Here is a 22,402-nt window from a genome sequence, read left to right as displayed (position 1 = left end):
TACTTGGCAGATTTCTGCGCCGTCCCTTTGGTGGCAATGAAGTGCTTAGTTCTCTAATACCTTGCTTGTCACATTTAAAATGTTTTGCAGATTAATGTTGACTCTTTCAAATGATATAGTAGAAAATTAGTGTCGTTTTGCATGGGTCCCATGGAAAACAAGAAATGTCTCAAGAAGTGCTGATTTCATGAGAAAGCGGCTAAACCTTGGAACACTAATGTTGAGTTTTAAGATTACTACTTATTTTATGTGAGAAACTAGCACCAAAACTGTCTGCTGACACTTTGTTATTGTTCTTCATTTGTTAGTCCTGTTCTTGCTGCATAAAGATATTTTAATCTGAGAACTAATGGCTAGCTGATTACCGCTCTTGCAGAGACGACAAAAGTGGTCCCGCATCAGAAGTGGACACCAGGCAGCTCAACACAGAGTCAGGCTTCATTGATGCATTATGTAAGTACAGGCAACGTGGCCCCATTTAAAGGATTAAGAACATTGTAAGAGACTAACCTGAAGGACATATATATTTACATTAAGGTTAAGGATGAGAAAATGTGTCGTTTGGGAATAGAAACGCTGTCTAGACTGATTTATTTGACATGGTAAAAGGTCTGTTAAAATAATGATAAAAACATATTTTAGTGCCTTCTAGTTAGAAAATGAGTAAAGTAGGAGGTCCTAACTGCTGCTTAGGCAAACTCCTAATTTCGTAGATGCAAAAAAGGAGGCAAAAAAAAGCGTAAAAATGCATTCAGCTAATTTAAATACTCAGGCAGGCTTGTTGAACTTTCAGGGAAATGTTTGTGCACTAATACTTTGTTCTGAAACTTTGAAAACAGTGCAACTACAATTTTGTTGTTTACTGTGGAGTTGTGCTAAAGTGGCTTTTCTCTGCAGTGCAGTCAGTGAAGCTTATGAAGACAAGCAAGATGCTCATACTCAGTGCTACATTTTTTTACACCGGTGAGTCTCCTTTTTAGTTTCTCTTAGAGAATGCCAAGTTCAAATTAACTGGTTGCGCATCAGCGTAGCAATTCACATCCTGGATTTTTCTTGCTGTAACACTGCTTGACCGTTGCTCCTTACAATCTTTTTGAAGAAACTTATCATTCATGTGAACAGAATGCAGTAACATCGTCTCATTTTCTTAAGAAAAATTGTGGTTACGTAATTGCTATAGTATACTAGTATACTATAATCTGCAGTGGGAGAAAATAAAATTCGATAATAATTTCAGCAGGAAATTCTACTCTGTCACCTGTTATACATAAATAGCTTGAACTCTGGCGTACATAGAAAGGTCTTCCTTTCTAGAACATTCTTTAGCTGGCATGGAACCTTGATTGTCTTTGAATATGCTCATGTGCACCATTGCCAATGGCTAAACAAGAACAATTTTTCAGGTTTGGAGTTGTCCTTCTTCAGCGGAGTCTATGGATCTTGCCTGGGCTTCACAAAAAGCTTTGGCAAGGACTCTTCCAAGTTTCTTGGCATCAATGGGCTTCTTATTGGTGCTGGAGAAATCACAGGTAGGAAGCGGGCCACACACGCAGGTGGTGCCAGAACTTGCTGGTAACATCCTTTAGTGCCTAATGTTGGTCTTTTGTCATTTTTTTTGTTGTTGACCATCTAATTAAATCAAACATTCATTCGTGTTGCCATATGTCAAAAGAAACTTTCATGAGCTAGCTGGCATTTTACTGTTCTGAAAGCTACAATTCTTGATTTGAGACACAAAGAAGGGATAAACTCACATCTTCTACGTGCTAACTACTTTGAGCTGCTAGGTAAAAAACCAGGTTCGTTAATTGGATGTGTATGTGTGCAAGAAAAAGAAGCTGACCCTAAGCTGGCGCCATTTCCAGCCCATGTGCTGGGTAAGCTTGCAGCCACCAATTCACACCATCAACTTCTATTACAGCTGATCACCTATGGTGTAAAAAAAATTTTTTGTTCACATTTTCATTGTTTTGCAAGAACGTGCCGCGGTTTCACAGCAGAAATTCTCATCCACCCAGGTGATAAATTACGCGATTTCTCTCGGCTTTTCATGGGCCTACAGTGTGGCCAGCTACTGTGTTCAGGACTTTCGTTGTGCATCTTTTGACTTATTCACACCATGAGAAGTCACTACGTAAATAAATCACCACACTGAGGCTTTTTGAAGCCTTCCTGTTCATGAAAAAGCAAACAAAAACATGTGCTCGCCAGAATATGTTATCAATGTTACCTTAAAATGTGGAGGGATTCATCTTGAAAGTTATTTTCTACATTCATTTTTCATGTGTGGCTTGAGATGGTTCTGAGAGCTTGTTACAAAAGCTCCAGGTAACTCTTGAGTCAGTCATAGCATGTCATCATAACTTGAATTCTAGAACTTTATTTCCCTTTAAGATGTGGCACAATTGAGAGAGGAATGTTGAGTGACACCTGAAGGCATTTGTTGCACACCTGTGAGAAACCGTGCGGTTGCCACACAGGTGGGCTGCTCTTCAGTATTCTGGGCAAGCGGACCAACAAGGCTGGTAGGGACCCCATCATTCTTCTCGGCTACCTCGTGCACATCGCTGCCTTCTACACAATCTTCATAAACCTGCCGGCAAATTCACCACTGGGACCAACCTCGGAGCCTGCTTACATCACGAGCAAGTGCGTCCCTTCTATACTTTGATGCAGCTCACAAAAAAAGGCAACAAACACTCTGAAAAGAGACTCTCCAAACCTATGGTCATGACTTTGCAGTCAACGACCTTTCACATTCTATGAACGTGTTGTTACTACGTTAGCAGGTGTAAGGTGCTTGGTTTGGGAAATGCTGAAGGCCTCGTTGGGTTAGGAGCTGTTTTTCCGCATTACAAGAACACATACGGAAGAAGGCCTTCTTAGTAAGTCACTGCAGCAGCGACCAGGGCTCGGCTCTGAGTGAAATCTACTGCAGCGTATTCTTTTGAAATACATTGCACTGAGCAAGATTGTGCCTTTTTCTAATTCAACCATAATGGCCATGCTTCTTTAAACCAGTCATCTTGCTGGCAAGGAGCAAGCTCAGTTATTTTAAATTATAAAAGCTTAATTAGTTTTTATAATGTGATCATTGGAGGCTGAAAAGTGGCAGCCTACAGGTGGTGGTGGTAATGTGTGTTCTCAGGTTCATATAGTTATTTCCATCTTTTGTTGTTTTCTGTGAGAATACATTGTTATTCGCACATTGTTCAGCAGGCCCATTGTTTTTGCTGCCTCCCGTGCTTCCTTGCTTATAAGCCAGATGCTGTGTGTGCAGATGCGTACATGCATATTACTACCTGGCTTCACTAAAACTATCAGAAGTTACATTGCAGGCTACACTGCGAGAGTCAGGGTGTCTGCAAACAAGAATGGCGAGTTGAGTATGTGAAAAGCGTGAAACTGTTCCCATGTCATTGTAAAGTGCAGTGCTGTCTGGCGGTGCTACCTGATTTGAGTCTACCTGTGTTGTTGCACACAATCACTTATTTTCGATAATATACAGTGGACTGGAATTTTGCTGCAAGGGGTAACATTTTATCTGTCTATTCCTTATTTTTATGACAATGTCTTTGTTTGAATGATGTAATTTCTTATTCTTTCTTTTTTGCAGCCTCTACCTTGCTTTTGTGGGCAGCTTCCTGCTCGGATTTGGAGACAGTTGTTACAACACTCAGGTCTGTCTGTTACAAAGATAGCACATCATTGCAGCATGGCAGATATGTGCGGTTGCTGGCAACACGCGTGGAGCCTCTCTTGTGCCTTAATTAGTGCATCACTACACTGATTTATGACACTGTAATAAGCATTTACGTGATTAGCTACGAGCGCCTGAATGACTGCAAAGATGAAAACGCAAGGGTGTACCTTGACATTGATTCAATAAGTGACAGAAGCAGTGCATTTTTAATTACTAACTTCATCCGCTCAGGGGGAAGAAAGATGTAAATTGCAGCGTATGTAGCCCAGCATGCGATTAGCATTATATTGGTTACGTGGTCTGCATGCTTCTCCCGAGAAAGATCTGCAGAAATATACGCCTAAATTTTTGTAGCGGCACAGATTCGAGGTTACTAGTGTTAAGATGATATGAAGGCAATGCAGTATTATGACGAGAATTGCGCATGTGCTTGCATTGATTAGTGTTAAATTGTATGTTTCACTTGTTAACCCAGTTGAGAACATTGTTGATATTGGTCTGAAGAAGACTTACGTCAGAGTCACTGTTAATTTCGCGGTATATGACGCAGTCATCTGCAAAAAGTTTAATTGATGAACGCACGCAGTTGGGTAAGTCATTGATATAGATGAGAAAAAGAAAAGGTCCCAGCACGAAGCCTTGTGACACACCCAAGTGAACGGGAGAAGTGAAGGGAGAACTATTATTAGCTTTGACGAATTATGAACGGTTGGTGAGAAAGGAATGCAGCCATGCAAGAATGTTAACATCAAGGTTAACTTTACTTAGTTTCAAAAAAATCATTTGATGAGAAACCTTGTCAAACGCCTTTGAAAAATCTAGGAATATACAGTCAACAATTGTCTCACTTCAACATTTCCAACACTTCTATCGCACTTACTTTCAGTTCGTCCATTCTAACTGTCTCAGGGGAATAATCACTTTCTTGCAGATCTATTCCATCCTTGGATTTGTGTACTCGGATGACAGTGCACCAGCATTCGCCATCTTCAAATTCATTCAGGTATGTTATGATGTTGTGACCATATAAACAACTTTGTTGCATGCTGGGGGTTCGCAGACTGGGCTCCCTGAGAAGTGTGCATGCTTAAACCTCCACCTTTATTTTGAGACTGCCTGCAATTGCTTATTTCAAACTGCTTTAACATTCAGCTAGTCATTAATGTAATTGAATTTTGGTATTTCATGAGGGTTGTTGCATATTTGCATACTCTTTTCTGCATGCATTTTAGGCAGGAAGGGACATATGCTATGCAGCAGTTCTCAGCATCTCTAGAAAGCTGCTCAGAGTTCTCAACCTTAAAAAGATTGAGAACTGCTGTGCTTAGCTTTGTGAGCACCAGCTTGAATTTCCATGTGTTCGTTCCACTTTTGCATGCACACTTTTTAGTTCAAAATATATTAATTGAAGTGGCATTTCCACAGTTTAAATTGCAGGGCAGATGCTCTTCAGCTGTCTAGCAGAAGCAGTGAAAGTGGCGTAAAGGCGACCACCGAAATAGCAAGTGCAAGCAAAATTCAACTTTGCATTTTATGTAGTAACATAGCAATATTTTTTTTGACACATATCTAACCTCACAATGCAAACCTGTCCAGATGTACAAGTTTTCTGCCTCGAAAGTGTGCAAACTGCAGGTTACTGATGGTGCTGTGTGCAGTGCGGAGGCACGCTGTGCCATTGTTTGAAAATCTACTTATGCCTGCTCGCTAACAACTGACTCACTCAAGTCACTCATTATTACTCAGCAGAGTCACTATATGTGCCTCACTTGACGTAGCTTTCATAGCTGTTATTTACTCGAAGGGTATGCTAGTTACTGCATATCTGAAGTGGCTACTAGTTACTGACATATTAAACATTGTGTAATATTAGTTTTCTTACAGCGGCCTACGTAGTTTCAAGAAAATGTCTTATTTCAATTCTGATTAGAAAATTCCTCTTCTCATCTGTTTCATATTCTGCCTATAGTAAAATTTTTAAGTAAAAAGAGCCATTTGAGTGTTTGATCTTGAAGAGCCCACTTAAAGCTATTTGTAGGTTAAAAGTGCCTGGCAGAGATTACCTATTGTGAGCTCCTGGTTATGCTTTATGGTCATAGCTGACTATATATGCAGTCGAATCTGCATATATTGAACTTGAACGATATGGCAAATATTTTGTTATACAATAGTTTGATATATAAAACAAATGGCAATAGACTATTTTGTTTGCGACCTAAAAGTTAATACATTGCAGTCACATTAGTGATGCGCCTCTTGCAGTGACGTGCCACTTTCTAGGCATTGCTAGGCCTAAAGTCATGCACATCAAATCCACAGTGAATGACATTTTGGAACTAGCTGTTGCCTCTTATAAGACATGTCCAGTCATGATGCCAGTATACACTGCAAATAAAATAATTTGTCAATAACATTAAAGTACAGTTGGTTCCCCCTACATCTATGGCAGGGAGCACATAGCACATGAGTAAAGCTTTAGTGCACCACTCTTATGCACCTTTTCGGCATTTGAGCCGTGTCGCTGGTGGTGCCATTTCCGGTGCAACCAAACAAAAGGGAGCCAGGCGTAAGTCGTGAGCCAAAGAGAATTATAAGAAAGTTTCCTTGGCTTGCGAGAGAAATAAAGAGTGATTTGTATCTGTACCTACATACATGCTAACATCTGTGAAATTCTTCGCCTCAATATATCGCAAAACACTTAGTAGCCATGCTCAAATTTTGTATTGGGGAGTACCGTAATCATCCTTACAAGTTTTTATTTCAGCATTTTGTGGACTTTCTCTTTGCTTAGCCTGTTCATTCACTTTCAAGCCGAACAGTACCAATATGAAAAGACGACAGTCGTAATTTTGTTTTGTCCCTTCCTTCTACCGTGTCAGGCGATAGCAGCTGCCATTGCCTTCTTCTACTCCAACTACCTGCTGCTACCATACCAGCTGCTCATCCTGGTGGTGTCGGCCACCGTGGGCACACTCAGCTTCTGGATCATCGAGTGGCAGACCTACGTCGAGCACCGGCGCCATCGAAGCCACACCACCCCTGATGAGAGTTCAGCCGAGGGACCATGTACGTATTGGCCCCTTTTGTTGGGTTATTTGTCTGTTTTCTGGCTATTTTTCATATTTTTAGAGATGTGGCAGTGTTTTGTCATGCAGGGTCTTAACAGTTTGGCCCAAAGCCACCTGCGTATGAAAATTAATGAAGAAGGCTGAATCCCACTTATCATGTGCTTCGATAAGCAGCTCAGGCTGCTTATCGAAGTTCATGAATTAAAGAAATTCAGTAATCACTATCAACACCTAATCGAAAAATATGAAGTGCCATTTTTTTACAGCCTCCTGTATTTGTAAATGTCTTAGATATTCTGGCTTGCTGGGTACAAGCTATCATAGTTGATATATGGAAAATGGTACTGGCATTTGGTGAGCATCAGCGATTTAGATCCATGTAAAAGAAATCTGATAACATCGGCAGTCCAAGAATGAAAAAGTAAACATCCAGCGTGCTCTCAGTGCGACCAAAAAATTGGAAAGGGCTAAATAACAATGGATGTGCATTGTGGCAGATAGCAGCAGTTTTCAAACTTCAATGCATAGAACCCTTGGGCTCCTTCAAGGGAAGGGCTTTCTACCTTCCCTGAGCACCCAAATTTATGCAAGTCTGCTCATTGGTTTACTCCCTTTACTTTGTCATCAATCATACTGTAATTGCTGATAGCGGACTGTTTCATTACACAGTCAGTCGTTCCGCATTGAATTTTTGTCAAGCTTATTTAGGGACTGTGTATCCGCATTTTTGTGTGTGCGCATGTCAGTTAGGAAGAGGATAGAAGCACAGACATGCAAGTTTTCTCAGCACTGTAGTGCACATTGTTATTCCTGTTCTAGCACTGTGTGCCTCCTAACCCGGCACTTATACCACTGCGGCATGAGATAGCTGCACTGCGGCATCGCAGTTGTAACCTCAGCTGAGTAGAATCCTTTCAGCTTATTTTGCGGTCCTAAAGGGACTAGAACGTCACCCTGGAAAATAAATAATGCAGAAAAAAAACTACAGAAAAATGTCTTTATGTTAGCACAGGGTTATATCATGAAATCCAACAATTGTGTTGCAACTTGTTGACATTTTCCGTAGCAGGTGTAGGCAGTATGTAGCTGTTATGATGATGATGGAACATTGATGGCTGATGTGTCGCCATTTGTGAGACAAGGCAGTAATTTACTCATTATAGCATCCATCCATGTGCAACCAAACAGCTACAAAGGAAAGGCATACAGCTGTCCAATGAGGATAGAAGCATTTTTAGTGTGCTAGCACTCATGTGCTCACCACCACTGAACAAGAATTTTGTCCGATCTTGTTTGTGCCATCGCTCTAATTTGCTAAGCTGTTTTGCGAAGTCACAACCACGTGGCCTCATGCGAGTAATTTAAACTCGGTCCGCTGTAGCGGCTCAAATGCACGAATCTCCCTGATGGGTTTTTCAAGTTAGCCAGCCAACAGAGCAAGTGATAAAGTCTATGACTGACCAATGACCTCTGGTAACACTTTCATGCTAAATAAAAAAAACTATTGGAGCAGATTTCGATCAATCGGGTTCGAACCTGGGTACTCGGGGTCAGTAGCCGAGTAACCGCTGAGACACTGGCAGGTACTCTCGCCCGCTATAACCGGAGTTAAGCATCCACCATTTGACGGGACGGATCCCTAACGATGCCACAAGTCAGTTTAAACTTGCGGCCTCTAAGATCTAGGGCACTCTTGCAATGCAGCTGATCGCAGAGGCCATGGTTAAACTGCTGTCGCGGCATCTCCCAGATGGCGCCACATGTACAATTGGAACTGCAGCTTCCCTGCTTTCGCGGTATAATCGATTTAACCTGGCGTACATTTGATGCTCAGTGTTGATTCAACTGTTTTTATGACTGATGGAAGTGTGCTGTACCAATTCTGCTTTTTTCTTATAAAGGCAGCAGTGAGGATGAAATGTGCACATTACTGGTGAGTGGTCAGATTGCTGTGAACATAAACAGTAGAAAGCTAACCTATAAGGAATATATGCAAGTGCATGTTTGTCTTTGAACACTTGGTACAACCAAGGCAGCATGTGCAGTTATCGACTTGATTGATTGACTGGCTAAATCCTTTATAAAGCAAGTATTTATATCACCTCGTGAAAATTAGATACTTGCCCTCCTGATGGTGAAACTGTTCTTGTGAATTGAATTTATTATGCTTTTTTTATCTGCATTCGAGGCTAGATATCAACAGCAGTAAATAGCTAGCTAGCCGAAATGAAGGAAGACCTAAAATGAATGAAAATCGTTTGCTGAATTGTAAAGCTTTACACTAAATTTATGGTACTGCACTTCATAGATGAAAATTTTGTGGCCAAATGGCACATCTGACACGTTCTCTTCACACTTTTTTTACAAAGCACTGATGTGAAGAGGTGTAGCTGATGCATAGTAAGTATATATAAATGTGCGTGCCCCATGTGCAACTGAGCTGTTTGTTTGCAAGTGTGTGTATTTGCCTGCAACATTTTGTTTGAGAATGTGATGTGCTTTCTTACATGCTGTTCCGTGCATGCTTTGTGCAGCCATACTAGGTATTGTGGCTTTTCTGCTGGCATGTGCATGCATGAGATTGTGCCTTGCTGCATCATGATCAAGCTGCAGCCAGTATTTGTCCTCCGCAGCATGCGTTGCTTTGGTGAAAAATGTTGCCTTGCAAGATACGTTTTGAGGTCAAATTTTGTGTAATTTGAGCCTAATTGCACACCTCCTTTTGGTGGAATGCTTGCTCAGTAGGCATCAATTTTGGTGCGCACCGTTTTCGAAGCTTGTTAGAAAGAGTGAAAAATCCTAACAGCTCCTAAAGGCTACCCATGCCTCTCATTGTTCCGAAAAGAATTTTCAATGGAATTGTGCCACCCTTTCTAGTGTTGGCTACATGCAGAGCGGCTCCCTGTGTCTTGGATGCTGAGCGGACAGTTCACAGAAGGGCTGCGGTTGTGACGTCTAAAACATGATGACAGGTTCGATGTTTTTCTGTGGTCTAAGCTGTGCATTCATTTATTTGCATCAGTGCATGGTGAGCTAATTCACACTTGCATGACAACGTACATGGCCTCGTTTGCTTCTTTGCCATTGGGTGAACATAGCTTTGTAAGAATTCCCAAGGCATGATGAACTATAGTTAAATCTGCATATAGCGAACTTCGATGTAGTGAATTCCTATAAATTAAAAAATTTCTCTATTCCCCCTGTGCTACTCCGGTTAAAGCATGTGTATTTGTGAGCTCCATGTAATGAAATGTTGCGACATGGTGGTTGACCTTGATATTGCCACACTGCTGGCACTCTGCAGCCGCCAACATGCATAGTGCATGGTGTATCCTCGTCTTCCTCTCAAATCTGTGCTGCTGTTCTGTAAGTCTTGTCCCGTTAAATGGCTGTTCTAAGAGATACGTTTGTCAGTGGCATTTTCGTAGCGCCATGTGGTGTACTATCCCATGTACGGAGATTGGTACAACTTCCACCAGCACCTCACCGGAGCTGTACATCATGTTTTAGTGGTGCCCTTCTCCTGCCTGCACTTGTGTCGCAACCGTTCTGCCTTTCTGCCAAGCCCAAACCATCCCAGCGATGCCTGTGCACTGCTTTCAGCAAAGTGCACATGTGGCGCATGTCCAATATACGCCTACTCTGCTACCACTGCCGGAACCTTAGCCACGTCCTGCCACCATTGATCATGCCGGAGAATATGAAACTCCCATCAGGCCTCGACTTGGCTACGATGAAAGAGCACAGGGCATTGAGCAGTACCTGGCCGCTCAGGTGCTGTACCCAACCCTACATCACCACCAGTCTACCAGCTACTGTGGCTGAGTGGTTAAGACGCTCGGCTGCTAAACCTTAGTACCCGGGTGCGAACCTGACTGCAACAGCCTCGTTTCAGTGGAGGTGAAAGGCAAAGGTTTCTGTGTGCTGTGCAGTGTCACCACACCTTAAAGTTCACCATGTGGTCCAGATTATAAGGTGAAAGCCTTAATAAGCTCATGGGTGTCCGTCCGCAAGAAGTGTCACACTTCTTTGTGAGATTCCACGGGATATTGCGAAGTTGTGATGTCATCGACCATGAACGGATGTGACATCATCATGACATCACATCTAGTCATGACCGAAGATATCACCAGGCAATTCACACATTACGAAGCTGAACCTGCCAGGCGTCCGATCCAGGTGTCCATGCTGCACCTTTTATTTGGCACTTCCTCAAACGCCACACCACACAGCGTACAGAAGCAGATGAAGTAAAGCAGGAATCAGCGGCATTTTAAACAAAGGCTTTCGCCTCATCGCACCTTAGTGGTTTAAAGAGCCTTGAAAACATTTTTTCCATAACCCTCCACCACGGCACTCCTTTATCCCTTTCATTCACGGCCACCCTCTTTCCTTGTCACATGGCTCAGGTGTCCACTCAGTAGTATGACAGTTACTGTGGCTTTGCTTTCTTATAAACCAATTCATATCTTTTTTTATTACTAGTTCACGATTGCCAAGGCAATTTGTTCTGCTGAATCTACCCTGATCATCCCCTGGCCAACTCGGAGTCACATCCCCTCGCTGCAAAAACTGAAGATGGCTTGCCATTCAATTTCCGAGGGTTGTGGAAAGACGTATGTGGACCTAGATATGTTTCCTTTTCGGTTTTGTGCCTCAGCTGGTGCATCCCCATTTGACCTTGGAAGCACAATAAACTCGCATCAGCGTATGCGTGGAGAGTTTGTTTTGACAGCTTAGCTCTGGCTGTGATGGCTAGCAACGAACTTGGCAGCGTGCCACATACATTGCAGGACCAGTAGTACTCCTTGCTTTTACTCATCGAACTTAGCAGAGTGCCTCACTGTGAGGTCGGTGGCGGTTTGATGTTTTTGGAAAAAAATTCAGCAATGGCTTAGCTCAGCTAGGCCAACATATACGTAGCGAAAGCTTGGCTTGGAATCTCTGTCGCTCTGCATCTTGACGCTGCTTGGTAAGATGTTATTCCTGCTCTTTTGACATCTCGGACACACGCTTAGCCTTTTTAGTTTTATTTGTATGCTGTCGGGTGCCCTCACGACAAGCAATGATTTCCGGGTCATCCAATGCGGCTTCTCGCAGTCTCCGAAGGTGCTGCTTACTGTACGTGCATGCATTGTTCGCTTCTTCATCTATGGCGCATCTCATTAGCAAGCACACATGCTCAGGCTTTTATGTTTATCTGCACATGTGATCATATGGAGTCAGACACAATGAAGGGGACTCGGTGCAGCGGAGTGGATCGGCAAACGTTTTGCTTATGCACAATGAGGCTGCATAACGAGACACGTGACGTCACTAGGTGGCACAGCAGTGGAGACCAGCGCGGCGCAGTGGTAGAGCATCTCTGGAACGGCGCATCTGGATGCCATGGTTATGGAGCATGCCCAGTTGTAGCCTATGGCAGGCACGGTGAAACCTGCTTCTACTAGCTTAGTGTAGCTTTAGCTGCAAAACTTGATTTCACTTGGCCAACCTGGCAGAGTGCCGCATACGTTGCTGAGTCAGCTGCAGTGCTTGCTTTCATTCGGCAGACTTGACAGAGTGCCATATTGTGGGGCGGTAGCAGTACAGTGTATTTCGGAAAAAGTGCTTTCACTCGGTGAACTAGACAGTGCCTCACTGCAGGGCAGATGGTGGTTCAGTGTGTTTCGGGAAAACTTATTTTCACTTGGCAAACTTGGCACAGTGCCATCTCAAGGGGCGGTAGCAGTACATTGTGTTTCAAAAAGCTTACTTTCACTTGGCGAACTTGGCAGATGTGCCACATACGTTGCAGGGCCAGCTGCAGTACTCCTTGCTTTTACTTGGTGAACTTGGCAAAGTGCTATATTGTTGGGCAGTAACAGTGCACTAGGCAAACTTGGCAGAGTACCTAACTGTGGGGCCAGTGGCAGTTCGGTATGTTTCAGAAAACCTTTTACTTTTCGAACTTTGCAGAATGCCACATACATTACAGAGGCTGCAGCAATGCTCCTTGCTTTCACTCGGCGAACTTGGGAGAGCGCTACATACATTACAGAGCCTGCAGCAGTACTTGCTTTCACCCTACGAACTTGGGAGAGTGCCCATACATCGCATTGTCTGCAGCAGCACTCCTTGCTTTCACTCTGGATACTTGGCAGTGTCACATATGTTGTGTGGTCAGCTGTAGTACTCCTTGTTTTCACTCAAGCAAATGTGGCAGAGTGTTACATACATTGCAGGGCCTGCAGCAGTACTCCTTGCTTTTTTTTTTTTGTACGCAAGCTTGCCATAAGGCATATTATATAAACTCATGTAAATGGTTTTCCGTGAGGAACTGGAGCAGGCTCCCGCTCTTAGCGTTGTCGGTGAGCCATTTAGAAAAGTCCTCTTCCCTTGTTATGGTTAGTCCCACTTCGTGCAGAACCTGTGTCCTTGATGCCCTTGTCCCTGCACAAGTCCTTAGCAGGTGGCGAACATCCACTTCTGCAGCTGGTGTGGAACATTTCGGGCATGTTGTTGGTCCGATATCTGCTTGCGATTCCCATCGGCATTTTACCGACGGGGTAAGGGCCGCTCCAGCTCCTATCCTTCTAAGGGAAACCTCCTCCAATCTCCTTGCTTTCACTTGGTGAACTTGGCAAAGTGCTATATTGTTGGGCAGTAACAGTGCACTAGGCAAACTTGGCAGAGTACCTAACTGTAGGGCCAGTGGCAGTTCGGTGTGTTTCGGAAAAGCTTTTACTTCGCGAACTTTGCAGAATGCCACATACATTACAGAGGCTGCAGCAATGCTCCTTGCTTTCACTCGGCGAACTTGGCAAAGTGCCACATACATTGCAGGGCCTGCAGTAGTACTCCTTGCTTTCACTCAGCAAACATGGCAGAGTGCTGCATACATTACAGAACCTGCACCAGTACTCCTTGCTTTCACTCGACAAACTTGGCAGAGTCCCATACATCGCAGGGTCTGCAGCAGCACTCCTTGCTTTCACTCGCATACTTGGCAGGGCCACATATGTTGTGAGGTCAGCTGTAGTACTTTTTGCTTTCACTCGGCGAACTTGGCAGAGTGCCACATACATTGCAGGGCCTGCAGCAGTACTCCTTGCTTTCACTCGGCAAACTTGGCAGAGTCCCATACATTGCAGGGTCTGCAGCAGCACTCCTTGCTTTCACTCTGCATACTTGGCAGTACCACATACGTTGTGGGGTCAGCTGTAGTACTTGCTTTCACTCGACGAACTTGCGGAGTGCCACATACATTGGAGGGCCTGCAGCAGTACTTCTTGCTTTCACTCGGCAAACTTGGTAGAGTGACACATACATTACAGAGCCTGCAGCAGTATTCCTTGCTTTCACTGGACGAACTTGGCAGAGTGCTACATACATTACAGAGCCTGCAGCGGTACTTCTTGCTTTCACTTGGCAAACTTGGCAGAGCGCTACATACATTGTAGGGCCTGCAGCAGTGCTCCTTGCATTCGCTTGGAAAACTCGGCAGAGTGCCACATACGTTACAGAGCCTGCAGCAGTACTCCTTGCTTTCATTCTGCATACTTGGCAGTGCCACATACGTTGTGGAGCCAGGTTTAGTACTCCTTGCTTTCACTCGACGAACTTGATGGAGTGTCACGCACATTGCAGGGCCTGCAGCAGTGCTCCTTACTTTCATTTGGCACAGTTGGCAGAGTGCCACATACATTGCAGGGCCTGCAGCAGCACTTCTTGCTTTCACTCCGCAAACTTGGCTTGGTAGAGTGACACATATATTACAGATCCTGCAGCAGTATTCCTTGCTTTCACCGGACGAACTTGGCAGAGTGCTACGTACATTACAGAGCCTGCAGCTTACTTCTTGCTTTCACTCGGCAAACTCGGCAGAGTGCCACATATATTACAGAGCCTGCAGCAGTACTCCTTGCTTTCACTCGGCAAACTTGGCAGAGTGTCGCATACATTGTGGGGCCAACAGCAGTACTCCTTTTTTTCACTCTGGAAACTTGACAGAGTGCCTTATATGTTGTGGGGCCAGCTGCAGTACTGCTTGCTTTCAATTGGCGATCATGGCAGATGTGCCACATACATTGCATGGTCATCTGAAGTACTCCTTGCTCATTTGGCGAACTTGTAGGAGGGCCACATAGCTTACGAGGACAGCTGCAGTACTTCTTGCTTTCACTTTGTGAACTTGGCATAGTGCCATATTGATGTGCGGTAACAGTGCACTAGGCAAACTCGGCAGAGTGCCTCACTGCGGTGCCGGTGGCAGTTCGAAGTGCGTTTCCTAAAAGCTTTCACTTCGAAAACTTGGCAGAGTGCCATATGTTGCAGGGCCAGCTGCAGTACACCTTACTTTCATTTGGTGAACTCGGCAGAGTGCCACATACTTTGCAGGGCCTGTAGCAGTGCTCCTTGCTTTCACTCGGCAAACTTGGCAGAGTGCCACATACGTTTTTGGGCTAGCTGCAGTACTCCTTCCTTTTATTTGGCACAGTGCCACATACGTGGGGGTCCAGTTGTAGTACTCCTTGCTTTTGCACAGCGGATTTGGTGGAGTGCCACATACATTGCAAGGCCTGCAGCAGTACTCCCTGTTTTCACTAGGCAAACTTAGCAGAGTATCACATAAACTGCAGGGCTATCTGCAGTACTCCTTACTTTCACTCGGTGAACTTGGCAGAGTGCCACATACGTTGCCGGGCAAGCAGAAGTATTCTTTGTTTCACTCGGCAAACTTGGCAGAGTACCACGTACATTTCGGAGCCTGCGGCAGTCATGGAGGTAGAAAAAAAAACTCGGGAGAGAGCGTGACGTCACGCAGCCAATCTTCGCAAGCCAAGTGCCGATAATGCCGTTCCCTTCCCCGTTTTTCTCTCTCCGAGTTAGTCCCTAATGTTCTGATGTCAGTATGTTTTATTGCGCGCATCTGCCCTGGCACATGCGTGCGACTGTCTGCTGTAATGAGCATGGGTATGCATAGGTTTTACTGCGCTGATTCCAGTGCTGCACGTGTGGCAGACCCCACATTGCGCCGATTCGCTCACATGCGCCGCGCAGTGGTAGTAGAAATCAACGCATGCTATCATGTGGTCTAATCACATGGGGTACGACTCGCTCCCTTTTATTTTTTATGGCTAGGCTTCAAGGGTAGCGCCACGCGTTCCCTCCTTAGTTTTATTGCGATAGCAATACTGCGCCAGGTTTCGGCCCATCGCGTCATCCTGGAAAGGGCCACGTTTGACCTTTGAAGAGCCACGAAGAAGAAGAAGAACGCTCAGTCACCGGCAACTAATGCTTTCGCTCCACGTTTGATTGAAGCAGCATTGAACCCTTTTCATTTATATGCGAGCTGGTAGCTTACACTCTCGCGTCATGCTCTCAAAGGATGAGCTTAAGTGCCCCAGTAATTTAGCACCTTACACTGATGGGGCGTGATAGGGGAATAATGAATAATGTAGCAGACAAAAGAAGCTTCCGCCATTGCTATCGCTATTCAACTATGGTTAACCAGAGGCAAACCACAACTAATTTTTTTCCCCCTTGGTGGCAGTACTCTGCTTTCACTCAGCGAACTTGGCAGAGCGCCACATATACATTGCAGAGTTTGTAGCAGTACTCCTTACTTTCACTCAGCAAACTTGGCAGAGTACATATGCTGTAGGGCCAGCTGCAGCACTCCTTGTTTTCACTTAGCAAACTTGGCAGAGTGTCACATACATTGCAGGGCCATCTGCAGTACTCCTTGATTTCACGCTGTGAACTCTTGGCAGAGTGCCACATACGTTGCACGGCCAGCTGCAGAACTCTTTGCTTTCACTTGGCGAACTTGAAGAGTGCCATATTGCTGGGCGGTAGCACTGCAGCATTTCATAAAAACTTGCTTTCACTCGGCTAACTCTGCAGAGTACCTCACTATGGGGCCCGTGACAGTTCGGTGCGTTTCAGAAAAACTTTCACTTAGCAAGCTAGGCAATGTGCCACACACATTGTGGGTACAGCTTAAGTACTTATTGCTTTCACTCAGTGCAATTGGCAGCGGTCCACATAAGTAACAGGGCTATCTGCAGTACTCCTTGCTTCAGTTGAGTGCCACATGTGTGCCAGCCACAGTACTCCTTGCTTTCAGTCGGCAAACTTGGCAGACTGCCACATACGTTATGGAGTCAGCTGCAGTACTCCTTGCTTTCGCTCGGTGAACTTGGCAAAGTGCCATATTGCTGGGTGGTAGCAGTGCTGCGTTTCATAAAAACTTGCTTTCACTTGTCGAACTCGGCAGAGTGCCTCACTGTGGGGCCTGTGACAGTTCGGTGCATTTCAGAAAAGCTTCCACTTGGCAAACTAGGCAGAGTGCCACATACGTTGTGGTTGCAGCTGCAGTACTCCTTGCTTTCACTCGGTGAACTTGGCAGAGTGCCATATTGCTGAACAGTAGCAGTGCAGTGCTTTGGAAAAACTTTCACTTGGCGAACTCAGCAGAGTGCCTCCCTGCGGGACCGGTGACATTTTGTTGCGTTTCGAAAAAACTTTCATTTGGCGAGCTTGGCAGAGTGCCACATACGTTGTGGGGTCAGCTGCAGTGCTCTTTGTTTTCACTCAACGAACTTGGCTGAATGCCATGTTGTGGGCAGGTTGCAGTACAGTGTGTTACGTAAAAGCTTACTTTCACTTGACGAACTCGGCAGAGTGCCACATATGTTGCGCATTACGTGTACGCTATGCGGTTGGGTGGGCTTCATCATCAAGCCAAGTGCTCCTGTCACATGTTTTTTTCTTAATCTCTGTGGCTTAAATAAACTACAAATTCAGATTGACCAAAGAGGTTGTCACAAAACAACTACAGCAGCGAGCGCAAAGCACGAAATCGCCCCTTCCGCCACCCTCAGCAAGGTGTGACACTTCCGTGGACACTCATCATCAGCAGCAATAGCAGATGGCGTATACCCACTAGAGGATGAAGATCTCTCTCGTATTCCTCCAGTTAACCCAGTCCTGTGCTAGCTGCATCTACTTGACCCCTGGAAATTTCTTGACCTCATCCACCTACCTTACTTTCTGCTGCCCTCTGTTACACTTTCCTCCCCTTGGAGCATCATTTTTTCTGCCACCCTCAATAAACTGAGATGCTTCCATGTACATGTGTATGGTGGTCTAAAATGAGAGGGTCGCAGCCAGGGAGGCTCACAGCCTTTTGTCAACTACTTCGTTGCTAGGCACACTGATGTGCATGTGGTGCTGTGCTTCGTTTTCCCAACACTATAGCATGCAGAGGCATCTCGTGATGGCGGTCAGTGAATTAGAGTTGTAGTGTAACTCAATCCGTGAACGTCACCGTGACCCGCTATCGCGCAGCACTAGTGCTCATACACTGATTGATTCTGATGCTGCATGCCTGCGTGCCACCGTCCACCATGTGGTGTCATCTGGCACTGTCAAGGAAATCTGGGCCTGTACAGCAGAACATGCGGTGACGGATTAGGGTGGAGGATCATGGTCATGGATCGTAGATCGCGCTATGCTACAACTCTCCATTATCACATATGGGTTTTTGCCACGAGCTGGCAGTCAGTCCAGCGGTGAAAGAGCACATTAACGCACATGGCGACTGCTCGAAGATTCTGATGTGGCGAAACGTTGTGATGTTTCGCCGCCAGTTTAGATGAGAATTTCATAATTTCTGAAGACCTATGGGTTTGAATAGTGAGAGCATAGTGCAAATTGAGTTGAATAGCAAATACTGATTTAAAATTATTCGAAATTTTGAATAGCACAACCCTTTGAACATAAATACATTCATACATGAAAGCTGGAAATTTTAATGATGCCATTTTACAGTTATGCTATGTAAGACAAGTTTTGCTGTAGTGAGAGACAGAGTAAAGCTTGGTTGCTGTTTATTGACTCCTGTATACCTGTGTTTTTTTTTGTATTGCATTTTCGTTTTTAGCTATTTTCAACAGTATTGTTTTGTATTGTGTTTCTTCTTGAACTTGCCTTTGTTTCACTGCCCCCATCCCCATCTTTAATGCGAAAGCCCTGAGAATAAAATAAATTAAATGAAAGAGAATATATTGATTCTCACATCAGTAGTTACAAAGTCTGTGTTGTCTTATTTAAGTATAATTTTTTATCAGCACTATTTATAGCTTTTCATCAAAAGAGGTTCATTGAAAAAAAAGGAAGTGTTGACTGAATAAAAAAAGGTTACCTGATTTAGTGAGGTTGAGGAGAGAGCGATGTAGGCTCTGTACCTAGCAGTATATATGCGGCCGGGTTGTTCAACAGGAGACAGGGTTGTTCAACAGGGTTGTTCAACAGGGTTGTTCAACAGGGTTGTTCAACAGGCCAATGCCTGGTGCCGGATTCCAAAGCTTTGTTGAGGTGATAGAAAGCTAGTTTTTGTAGACCTATATGCAAATTACATGCATGTGGATGCACATATATTGCACGTACAGCTGCTGGCAAAAGTTTATATGATGTGTGTCCTTGGGGATAATTTTATTACAGCATGGCCTCATGGCCCAGTTGCCTCGTGTACCAGCAGCTCGAACATAGTATTTTAATCTTTTTTGTTTCTATTTTCTTTTTCAATAACAAAAATAAAATAATAATAATAATAATGCTTATTTTCATCACATACAACGTGCATGATCTTTTGTTGCCGATTGTATGTGTACAGAATCGCCACTTCTAGATGGAACATGACCTGGTGGCGCAGTGAAGCTAAGTGGCAGGCTATGCAAAGCACCACTGTCGGGTTGCTCTGTATTTGTATCACTTTGCTTTTACATGCAGCCACGTTGGACGCAGTGGCGCTCTGAAGACAGTGGTCATGCTTTAGCTAGAAGTGGACGACTCTGTACTAGTTATGAAGGCTTATGTCTGGCATAACTGTTTCCCATGTTAGGCAGGTGCATGGGAACATTCCTCGTATTTTATGTGATGCATGTTTTTCTCTTTGTTTGCTTCTCTTTTACAGGTGTAGAAAAGCTGTGAAGATGTCGCTTGCAATTCTGCCTTCACTTCTCAACTGAGGATGTGAAGACATGCTCTGGAGCCACACTTGTTTGGAACTGGGGATAGCTGCTGATATCCTACGGATGAAGGCTTTGTATAATTGGGGTGTTAATGGACCTGCAGTGCTCATACTATGTTACTTGTCTTTTGTTTACATAGGTATTCAAAAGCTTGTGATAACAATAACTTATGCACAGGCATACACAACCCTTCAGCCAACAGCAAATCAATTGTGTCATGTGAATAGGCTGCAAGTCTAGTGCCATGGACTTTGTTTTATTTTCATAGGAGCAATACAACTCTCTTCAAGCACATCTTTATCATATGGGGAGAGTGGTGAAGAGTTTCAAGTGTGTTGTTAATATATGCTTGTTAAACAAGAAATCCATCACTCAGGCCGACCACATCGTAATTTGTTTTTTAGTTTCTATTTGTTTATCATTAAGTTTCTGCATGCAGCATAAAGGGAACATTTGCAGCGTGAAATTTTATTCAGAGTGCTTGTTAAACATTTACGTCTGAGATTGTGTCCTCTGTAAATATTCTATTTTCTTAATTATATACAAAAGATATATACAACAAATAAATATGGTTTTCAGTCTGTTGAATGTCTTCTTTTGCTGCTTCTGTGAAAAATGCTTGACGTTGCAAAGTATTATTATTAAAGCAGAATAACAGCAATGGTAAAACATTGTGGGATAAAGATAAACATGAGGTGATAATGACAGTATATGATTTGGCCAATATTGTACTCTGTAGCTGTTGATGGCAATAGCTGGATTAAAACAGACCAGACCTCATCATGCATTAAGGTATCGGTGCAGGCACATAGTGTGTGTATAGGTGTGTGTGTGTCTGTATATACATATATACATACATAACAGCTTGTTTGCAAGGCATTTACTTGGTGTTTGTAATGGACAATGCACTGTGCTCAGTGATTTTCCTATACACACTTGCCCTTGTTTTTCTGAAGCACCTGCTTAATTCACAAGTTTTTATTTCACACTGGTATCTGCCGAAGCTAGCACCACTTGTCCCTACCTTCCCTATAGAAATTTCAATTACTGGGGAAACCTGCTGTCTCTACCAGACTATCAGTTTCAAGTGCTTGTCTTTGCTAACAAATAGACTGCCTTCACCATACTTTTTGAGCATGTCATATGACATTATGCAAATTTTCAGTCGATCCTGGATATATTAAACTTACAAAGTTAATCGTGAAATGATTTGGCATATTGATAATTAGATATATAAAACTTTCCAGCAGATGAGCCTTTATGTATTCCAGAATTGTGTGAATATGGTGCACCTATGTTAGCATTGCACTGCCTGTTAGCACCGCTCACTGCAAGTTCGCTGATCGATCCTTGAGGCGACGTTCGCACACCCGCACGCCAAGCAGAAACCTTTCACCAGGCATCGAAAAGGGGAGTACACTTTTCGCGCCTTCATATGCCACTCTGTGGGTGGGAATGCATGCGTCGAATATGTGGCAGGGACCCAGGTGAACCAATGTTGAGTATGTTAGCAATGCACTAGTTGTATACACATAGGGCATTACCAACGCACTCAAAGTTGGGCCAATGGTTTGCAGCACTTGTGGAACTTGAGGACAGACCAGGGCGTCGAAGTTTGTGTCTAGTGCCGCATGTCACAGGTACCGAAAGTTGGAGCTGTCGTGGTTTAGCAGTAATTAGGGCAATCGACTGCTGTATCCAAGGGTGCGGGATTGAATCCTGACTTTGGCGGCCACTTTTTGATGAAAGCGAAAAGCAAGGCATTTGCACCTGTGTGGCGTTGGGTTGGTACACATTAAAGAACCCCACATGGTCGAAATTTCCGGAGCCCTCCACTACGACATCTCATAGCCTGAATTGCTAACATTTGGGATATTAAACCTCATAGGCCAAACCAAACAGAAGTGCCATTGGAGTTTGAGCTCGCTTCACTTAAAGCTGCTATAGCCTGCACTTTGGGAAAGTCATCACAGTTAATCATTAGAGGGCTAATCCTTGTACTGATAACTGAAGGCAAGATGTCGATGCACATTAAAGATCCCCAGGTGGTTGAAATTACTGAAATTACTCTGAAGCCCCCCACTATGGCACCCCTTTCCTCTTTCCCACCTACCCCTATGGCACGGTTAGGTGTCCACAGAGCAAGTGTGACAGATACTGTGCCTTTCCTTTCCTGTGAACCAATTAAGTACAATTAAATAACTCAAATTACTCAATTGAAATTCCCGTACAATTCATTCGCGCGTTGCACTTCAGCAATAAAGCAGCTATAGTTAGTGAGAACCACTTCAAGCATTTAGTCAGCAGTGCTGGCTCCACAGTATGCCAACCATGTGACAAAACGTTGCCTTTTCTGCATAACAGTAGTGTTGAAATAAAAAGAAAACGCGCCAGGCTAGGAAGCTATTAGCACTCGTGCCCAGACCGAATGCCACTTTCAAACAGACTCAACCTTCTCGTCAAAGTGGTTCTACAACATTAGCACTGCCAGCAGGGGCTGAGGGCCCCGCAGCCAACCCTATGTGGGCAATAAGTTATATCGTTGAAAGAGCTGCTAGGAGAATTGCGACCTTTGCAGAGGCACAAAGCACAATTTGATATATTGAATGTCT

The 22,402-nt window shown here is 44.1% G+C and overlaps 1 protein-coding gene across 7 annotated transcripts in view; it reads left to right on the top strand.

Moving 5' to 3' along the window:
* LOC146189065 (UNC93-like protein MFSD11) overlaps positions 1 to 20,371 on the top strand; it is a 64,520-nt gene extending 44,149 nt beyond the window's left edge. The window contains exons 7-16 of one of the 7 annotated variants that reach the window (XR_014707629.1): positions 377 to 453; positions 898 to 963; positions 1,404 to 1,529; positions 2,481 to 2,649; positions 3,617 to 3,680; positions 4,635 to 4,706; positions 6,583 to 6,769; positions 9,141 to 9,171; positions 9,665 to 9,743; positions 19,733 to 20,371. Coding sequence is in view for 4 of the 7 variants with exons in the window: in XM_084603993.1 (XP_084460119.1) it covers positions 377 to 453; positions 898 to 963; positions 1,404 to 1,529; positions 2,481 to 2,649; positions 3,617 to 3,680; positions 4,635 to 4,706; positions 6,583 to 6,769; positions 8,673 to 8,785 (874 nt within the window). In the remaining 3 variants the exon portion in view is untranslated. Of the gene's footprint in view, positions 1 to 376; positions 454 to 897; positions 964 to 1,403; positions 1,530 to 2,480; positions 2,650 to 3,616; positions 3,681 to 4,634; positions 4,707 to 6,582; positions 6,770 to 8,672; positions 9,113 to 9,140; positions 9,172 to 9,648; positions 9,744 to 19,732 lie in introns of those variants that run through there. The other 6 variants (XR_014707628.1, XR_014707630.1, XM_084603994.1 and 3 more) reach the window with 6 other exon arrangements.
* The last annotated feature ends 2,031 nt before the right edge of the window (positions 20,372 to 22,402 follow it).

The sequence above is a fragment of the Amblyomma maculatum genome, chromosome 5 (assembly GCF_055883805.1).
Source record: "Amblyomma maculatum isolate TAMU_Amacu chromosome 5, ASM5588380v1, whole genome shotgun sequence".
Taxonomy (NCBI): domain Eukaryota; kingdom Metazoa; phylum Arthropoda; class Arachnida; order Ixodida; family Ixodidae; genus Amblyomma; species Amblyomma maculatum.
The sequence above is the reverse complement of the archived record's forward strand: the minus strand, read 5'-3'. Positions and strand labels throughout refer to the sequence as shown.